General features: G+C 40.6%; 1 protein-coding gene across 1 annotated transcript; it reads left to right on the forward strand.

The window, feature by feature from the left end:
- The first annotated feature begins 4,940 nt into the window (after positions 1 to 4,940).
- LOC131404623 (T-cell surface glycoprotein CD1a-like) lies at positions 4,941 to 7,764 on the forward strand. Its single transcript, XM_058539529.1, has 5 exons — positions 4,941 to 5,242; positions 5,577 to 5,843; positions 6,553 to 6,831; positions 7,051 to 7,329; positions 7,670 to 7,764. Exons 1-5 carry the CDS (start codon positions 5,182 to 5,184, stop codon positions 7,762 to 7,764), a joined length of 981 nt encoding a protein of 326 aa, XP_058395512.1. The 5' UTR covers positions 4,941 to 5,181.
- Positions 7,765 to 8,785: the final 1,021 nt, after the last annotated feature.

Here is an 8,785-nt window from a genome sequence, read left to right on the forward strand (position 1 = left end):
TTGGCCTTTGATCAAGGAGTGAAACTTACCTGAGGGTGATTGCCTGTAGTCTTGAGTGGTCTTCTTTTAAAAGGTAACTCTTTAATAGTCTCTTTAGAATGCAAAAGCAATTCAGATAACAGATTGCTACAATGAGTACTGGAATAAAGGAGGATAGAGGGGAGCAGTAAGTGTTGCATTCGTCTTATGGTCTTTTATTTTGGGTACCACTTGTGTCTCTAATTTTCATTAGCCATTTACAACAAATTTTTCAATGAAGGTATTTTGAAATTTTGAAACCTTTCGGAGGCTAGGCTTCTGCGTGCCAATTAAAATAGATGTCCCAAGCTCTTAAGGGCACTTCTTAAATGACATTATTTCATTGAAATGTTTCTCATAACGGCCATTGTAATTTCCATGAAGGCTGGCAGCAGTTTGGTAGAACACTTAGCCACAAAGTTCAACCCACATTTCTATTCAGCCGTATCTCCTCACAAATGTGGTGTCACCCATATTTCTGTTTGGCCGTATATTAGAGCCCACAACATGACAGTTACCAAGCCAGGTTCTCAGGATACAAAATTCTAGATTGTCTTTAGTAAGATTTTGACCACTTGTATTGATATTTATAGGTTCTGGGACCATAGTTCTTAAGCAAATGTGCCAGAAGGTGGTATACTTATTTCTTTGGGTTTTAAGCATCCTATGTTTATTATTATTTTAGTTTTTTAGTTATCACCTGGGGTGTTTACATTTTAAAAACATGTGAGATTTACATTTTCAAGGAATAGATAAAAAATGCAAGTTTTGTGCTAGGAGTTTTGGGGTATATTCATCTATTATCAGAACTCCAAGATAATTACAATTTAAATTTTTCCTTATTTTTCTTAAATGCAGGACAATTATTATGTCCAATATCCTGATTTTTTAACAATATCTGCAAATGTCTGAGGGCAAATAGGAAAAAGTCTGAGTGAATTTTGAGTTGCTCTCCGTTACATTTTTGTTTCTCTAAAGATTCAAATTGCCAATCAAGAATTGCTGATTTTAGTTCTTTTTTCCTTTTGCATTGATGCAAGCTCTCTTCAAAGAATTGGGGAGTCATTTTCATTACCATGCTTAGAGGTTGACTAGTCGACTCCTGCCCGCTATTTTGAATTTGCCTTTTTGTATTGAGGAAAAATTTTCCTATTAAGGCAAAAATGGAAAGATTTCTATATTCTGGAGTTTCATGGCTTAGTGCATTATGCCTTTTTAAAGTCTGCATAAAGCAATCAACATGGCCGTCAGATGCGCTCCTTCTTTCTGGGTACACAATTCAACTCTAGACCAATTCATCTTAAGGGGAACACCTCTACTATTGCTTCTATTAGCCTCTGAACGTTGGCTTCCAGCTGATCCATTTCCTGGTTATTTGTAGGAGGGCCTGGGAATTTGCTAAGGAGACAGGGCAGTTTTTAAGAAGCCGTATTAATGTTGGATGTGGACATTAACTTTTATTCTAAGTCTAATTTCTATTCTTTTATCCTGTTAAAGGGGTCTCTAAGTCTAGCTGTTATACTGCTTTGTATCTACTTTTAATTTGGTGTTTTTTAAGCTACCAATAAGACAATTGTTTGGGATGAGAGCTCTCTAAAAGTTTTTTCAATCTAGCAGTTTTTCCAATTCAAAGGATTCATTGTCTGGTCATTGATGAGTCAGATCTATTAATGTTAATAGTGACTCAAACCAACAAGCCTTTTTATGGCTTAACCATGGATGCAAGAGGTGTCACAAAGGAGAGTACAAAAGATTACAGCCCTCACAAAATCCAGCCTAAGAAAGCAAAGACCCTTGTTATCATAATGAGATAGTGAAAGTTGAGACAACAAAGGCAATTTATAGACTGGGACCCCTTGTGACATGAGTCCCCTGAGAGCTGGCATAGTCAGATGAAGAGGCCTCACACTGGACCCAGCCCAACCCAAGTTAAACCCAGTGTAGTTTCAGCTTGTATCCACAGCCTGCTCAGCTGTATGCCAGATGCATACCAGTACATGCTTCCTGTGGTTGCTGGAGACTAGAGTGAATATTCTCACCAGTCAAAAAGCCAAGCTCTCGAGACATCAAACAAGAGACAAAGGAAAACAGAGGAAAACGATCAATAGAAAACAAGAGTACCTACACCAAAGTTTTACCAGAGTTTCTATACCCAAGAAAGAAGTTCCACAAATATTTTCTTCTGGTAATCTATATTTAGAAAAAGAAAAAAGGGCTCTCATCACTCTTGTTTCCACCAGACTCTGCAGGTAGAGACCTGAGCGAGTGACGTGGTAAGAATTTTTACCTTCTGCCAGACTTTGTCAGAGGTTCCAGGATCTCTCAGCTGCAGCAGCCCCAGAGTGAGCAGTGTCCAGCCAGTGAAGGTCCTATCTAGGTTGCCAAAACTATAGGGGCAGAAAAATTTTCCCTTCAACCCTTCTAGCTTCTTTGACTGGTCTAATAATTAAATTGACATAAGGCAGATGGACAAGAGAAAAATAAATTTAATTTTGTAGGTATGGAAACCCCACAAAAGCTATGAGACCCAAGGACAAGTTGGGCACTTGAGGCTCATAAGCTGTCCTGAGCTAAAGAATGAACCAGGGCCCTGGGGCTTCAAAGAGGAGGAGGGTAATTCACAAGACAATAGAAGGGCAGATTTTTGGTAATTAGATGTTTGCTCTGCCATACAGATGGTTCATTTAGGTAAAGTTATTTCTGGTAACAACTCTCTCTCTGAGCCAGGCCCATTATCTAAATTCTTTTTTCTTTTTGTTTTCTTTTTTTCTGTGAGGAAGATCAGCCCTGAGCTAACATCTGATGCCAATCCTCCTCTTTTTTTCCCCGGGGAGATTGGCCCTGGGTTAACATCTGTACCCATCTTCCTCTGCTTTATATGGAACGCCACCACAGCATGGTTTGACAAGCAGTGTGTTGGTGTGCGCCTGAGATCCGAACCTGCGAACCCTCGGGCTGCCAAAGTGGAGTATGAGCACTTAACTGCTGTGCCACTGGGCCAGCCCCTCTAAATTCTTTTAGGTAGTTAAGGGAGAGGAAAAACTTTTTCTTGAGTTACTGGGCCTTTATTATCTTCACCTCAAAAAAATGCCAAAGTGGCATATTTTGGAGTCACGTACTCTGCTCCCCTTCGCTCTGATACTTCAGCTCTCTGATGGAAAAGTTGTGATTTTAATTATCCAGAATTTTAACATTGTAATTATGAGAGTGAAGCCCATCCAGCTTTCCATGTTTTAATATTAACTTTCCAAATATTTTTTTTTTTTTTGTGAGGAAGATTTAGCCCTGAGCTAACATCCAATGCCAATCCTCCTCTTTTTTTTGCTGAGAAAGACTGGCCTTGGGCTAACATCCGTGCCCATCTTCCTCTACTTTATAGGGGACGCTGCCACAGCAGGGCTTGACAGGCGGTGCGTTGGTGCATGCCCGGGATCTGAACCTGCGTACCCTGGCCGCCGAAGTGGAGCACGCGCACTTAACTGCTATGCCACCTGGCCAGCCCCTCAAAATTTTTTTCTGCCTTAAATTAGTATGAGATAATTTCTTTTTACTTGTAAACCAAGAAATAACAAAATGAATAGCCCAAACACATTTATCCTAATGATACAAAGTACAAACAAATATTTAAGAGCCTTTAAACAGTTAAAAACACCATCAAACAAGAAGGTCAGCATGTCTAGCAGAGACCAGCCTTTGATAAGACAAGCATGGAACATTCAAGCAGGACCAGTAAGAAGATAAGTCCCTGCTTATCCTATTGGATAAATGATTCCAAAATACTCTGTTAAATATACTTCCCACGAGTTCTCATTGGTCTCTTGTTATAAGTAATAGGAAATATACACAAGGACCCTCTGTGTGAACTTCATGTTTGTTAGCATGTGTTTTCATCCCAAATAAAACTGTATAAGATTCTCATTTTACTAAGTATGGTTACACGTAATGCTTTCTGATGTTGCAAGAAATTTTTATGTTGAAGATCTCCATAATTTTAAAGAAATAATTCGATGCCTGAACTGAATTATTCAATCATTTAAAAATATTCATCAAGCACCTACCACTTGCCAGATACTCTGATAGAAGTTGAGGATCTAGTACAATAGGGGTATAGATCGAATACCTCAAGCCAATCACTGAAGTCAAGATTCTGAGTGGGCAAACACCAGTTAAAGATCCACACTTTAGAAAACATTGTTTAAAGGATGCTTATTTTTGTCTACAGAGTCTAAACATTATAAGATAACTCAGTGCACCAAGATTTCTAGTTCTTGGTTTGAGTGTTTTTCTGCCCATGTAGACTAAAAGCTCCTTGAATAAAGTGATAGCATTGTCTACCACCGTATAGTCTTAAGTGTAGCAAGATGTTTATCTAGCAGGTGCTAAGTGACTGTTTGGTGAGTGAATATATATCAATGCAAGTAAAACAGAGGGGTTTTCTTTATGTATTTCAATGTTCCTGTGATCTCTGTGATGATACTGGTTCTTCCCTAAGAATAATAGAGAATTGGTGACAATTTATACTGTTACACGGGGCAATCATAAGGGTTCTGACAAAGCAAATAAGGCAACGAATGAGAAGTCAGATATATGAATAAGGTGAGAAAAGAGTGAGATGGGGGAAGAGAATACTAGGGCAATATTCAGAAGGGCAAGAGAAGGACAGAGTGACAGAAAAGAGCAGGAGCATGAGAAGATTAGGTAGGGTGCTGGAAAACAACTTAGCTTCATGATTTTATTATATGAGGGAAAGGAAAAGGCCATAGAGGTAAAGTGACTTTTCAACGCCACACAAGACTTGTTCCACAGCAATTGAATTAGGGGGAGGTGAAGTGATGGACGCTGGTGACAGGGAGAGAAGCTGGAAGCCAGAGAGAGGTTCAGAACTGGAGAGGCAATGAGTCTGAGTAGGCGGTCCAGAGAACTGAAGCAGAAATGAAGGTCTGAGTAGGAAGTCAACAGAACTAAAGGGGAAATGAGAGTTGAGTAGGTGGTTCAGGGTTTAGGGAAGGAGTAGATTTTGTTTTTTGCAGACAAGGATTAAAACAAAGATTTTTTTGTTAGAAGGAGAAGAAGTCAGAATAGACGTATTATGGGATAGGCTTGTTTAGAACAGAAATCAAAGACCAACTGTTCTGAGAGAAAGAAAGAACATCTGCAAATGAAATGCTGTTTCTGCAACTTCCATTGCTAGTGGTTCTCCTCCCGGGTGGTGACAATAAAGATGGTAAGAACCCTGGCAACTGCCCAGTTGGGTGCAAGAGGGCGTGTGTGTGTGTGTGTGTGTGTGTGTGTGTGTGTGGTGGGATTTCCCCAGTGTATACCCTGAGGCTGAGAGTGTTGGCCTCTTTCCATTCTGAGTATCCCTGACCAGGTCCCTGTGCTCTTCTGAAGGTTGAATGTAAAGCATGGGGCCCTGGGGCAGGCAAATGTCTCCTGAGATAACTATGGCTCCCCTTTCTTTCTGATTCTGAGTTTCCCCTCTCTGGCACCTTGCTTTCTCCATTTTCTCTCCTTCCCAATGCCTTTTTTTCCTCATTTTATCTGTTTTTTTGCCACAGACTTCCAGGAGCCAGTCTCCTTCCAACTCATCCAGATCTCATCCTTTTACAACCGTTCCTCAGAAGAAAATCTGGGCTCAGGTTGGCTGGGTGAGCTGCAGACTCATGGGTGGGAGAGCAACTCTGGCACTATCTTCTTCCTGTGGCCCTGGTCCAAGGGCAACTTCAGCAATGAGGAGTGGATGGACCTGAAAGAGTCACTCCATACGATGTCCATTGGATTTCTTCAGGCACTTCATGACTATGCCAGTCAATGGCAGCTTGAATGTGAGTTCAGTTCCCTCCATGGAGAGTGGGGATATGGGTGGAAGGTGTATGTGTCTCAATGATTTTCTTATTCCTCTAGAAAATAGCCTTCACTCTATTCTGAACCACACTTCTCCTCATCATAAAACTGCACTTACACACTTTGGACAGGGATCATAATCCAGACTCTGATTCTTCAAAGGTTTCAAGTCTTTTGTTACTTACAAACTCCTCTCCCATTGACTGAAGGCTTGTTTCTTATTATCTTCCATTAGTGGTCTCTTGCGATCACCCCATTCTCTGTCCTTCAACCAGATACCCTCAGCTTCCTCACTCTTTCATTGACTCCTTGATGGGTGATATTCTCCACCATTCCAGCTCTTCAGCAATCTCTGTAGATAACATTCGTTGTAACTTATTGCATTCCATTCACTCTAGGTAATTATAATGCCAGCTTTATCACACTCAGTCCTACTTTATTCTCTTGCCCACACCATTCATGTTACCTTCTTTGAACAATTTGCCCCCTTCCTCAATTCATTCATCTCTTCCTTGATCTCCAACTACCACAAATGTTCCTTTTACTGAACCTCTGATCAAACCAAACTTTGCTCCATTCGCTCACATCTCCTAAACTTCTCCCTTCTGCTTCTGTTGTCTTTTGCTTCCATTCATTTCATTTTTTCTTTTCTGCTCTCTCTTTCATCAATTCGCAACTCATCTTCACCAGATCCCTTTGAGGTACAGTTGGCAGGAGGCTGTGATCTGCACTTGGAGGAAGCCTCTATAGGATTCATACGGATTGCTTATCAAGGGTCAGATCTCGTGAGCTTCCAGAAGAATTCATGGTTGCCATCTCCAAATGGTGGAAGTAGGGCTCAGCATATCTGTACGCTATTCAATTCAGATAAAGACGCCCTGGAAATATTACACAAGCTCTTCTTTGAAACCTGCCCACGTTTCCTCATGGGTCTTCTCGATGCAGGGAAGGCATATCTCCAGCAACAAGGTATGTCCTGAAACCTCCCACGAAAAATTTTCTATTTTAAAATCACACCTTCCCATTATCCCCTTCCCACCTTCCTGAGAAGGAGCTAAGAGGGAGAGGGAATAATAGTTGACAGATTCCTAGAAGTGGGAGAAATGTGTCTATCTAAACTGATGTGAAGATCTGAACTTCTAGTCTGTGGTAGAGTCCTCATCTGAATATCTTTCCTGTCCTCTGCAGTAAGGCCAGAGGCCTGGCTGTCCACTGGTCCCAGTCCTGGTCCTGACCATCTGATGCTGGTTTGCCATGTCTCTGGCTTCCACCCAAAGCCTATTCGGGTGATGTGGATGCAGGGTGAGCAGGAGCTTCTGGGCACTCAGCGAAGTGACTTCTTGCCCAATGCGGATGGGACATGGTATCTTCAGGTATCCTTAGATGTGGAAGCCATTGAGGCAGCTGGCCTGTCTTGCCATGTGAAACACAGCAGTCTAGGAGACCAGGAAATCATCCTCTTCTGGGGTAAGAAGGAACTGGGGCCCTCACTGGGAATGGGAGTAGGTTGTCCTCAAGCAGAATTGGAGAGTCAGATGAAAAATTTGGGATTCTAGGGACTTCAGACCCCCAACAAATAAAAGTAAGTTATCCAAGAAATCAAAAAGCAGAAAATGAGGGATGTACAGATGTAGGAGGATGTTGAGGGTTACATGAAGGATTCATCTCTGAGGAGGGATGAGAGAAGAAATAGGAAGAAAGGAGGCTGGTGAGGCAGACAGTTAAATGAACAAAGGAAGACCAGGGAAATGCAATAAAATGGGGTGTGGATTTGAAATGACATCCTTGTGCCTCTCCAAATCTACAGAGCGTCGCAGGTCCATGGTCTTGATCTTCTTGGCAGTGACAGTGCCCTTGGTGCTTCTGACAGGTCTTGCATTTTGGCTTAGGAAGCGCTGGTAAGTTCTTTGTGCCCATCCTTCCTGCTCTTTTCCTCACTCCCCATTTCTTGTCCCATCTTTTCATTTTCTTCCTCCTCTGTTCTCCTCCTCCCAGTCCCCTTCCTTCTTACGCCTCATTTCTCATCTCCACCTCATGGAGAGTGACTTCCATCTCTGTTCTTATCAGGACACCCTGTGAACCTGCAAGCCCTCTTCGCCCTTTGGCATGAGATCACAGCAGCCCAGGGGTCAGGACGTATCTAAACCCAACTCGGTGATGACATCCATTCCACTCTTCTTGTACTACTTTATTCATTGTTGTTTATTTCTTCTTAATTGTCCATTATCAATATAAACTGAATGCAATTTTGCAGGATATGTTTTTCTGATCTGAGTTATGGGACTTAAAACTCAAATTATAACTCTGAAAGATAAGGTCCTAGAGATTTCCACATATTCAAATATTAGTGGGTCATCAATTCCATTGATTGGTGAATTTGAGAATTATTGTGGTCTATAAGTTTCAGAAATTATTTATTTGTGCTTGGTTCAATTTTTTGAGGTAATTTGTAAATTCAGTACCTTAATATTTAAAATGGGAAGCAGATGTGGTCTATGAACAAAGTATGTGTCTGTACTCACAGACTTCTGCTTTTGCTTTAGTTTAATTTTAATTATTCTGAGATCTTAAACAATGGTCACTAAGGATTAATTTTTGCAATCTTATTATGATACATTGTTTTTACATAGGTAGGCACATTCTCTTTTTCTGGTTTATAAATATTCTAAAAAGACACACATTGGGAAATTTAGAGCTTTAAAAGCATTTATTTGTAAAGCAGACTGACTAAAAATATAACAGCTAAGGTTTTAAGGGAGGAAGCCAGAAAAAGAAAGATATAATCAACAAAAATTTAGAAAGTAGAAAATTAATTTAAAAGCACTAATGTTAAAATAGAAAGCAAAACAAAAAATTGATAAATGTGACTGACAGCACTAAAGGCTGGCTTTTTGAGAAAATTTATAAAAATATAAAAACTTCA

Source organism: Diceros bicornis, chromosome 4 (genome assembly GCF_020826845.1).
Source record: "Diceros bicornis minor isolate mBicDic1 chromosome 4, mDicBic1.mat.cur, whole genome shotgun sequence".
Classification (NCBI taxonomy): Eukaryota; Metazoa; Chordata; class Mammalia; order Perissodactyla; family Rhinocerotidae; genus Diceros; species Diceros bicornis.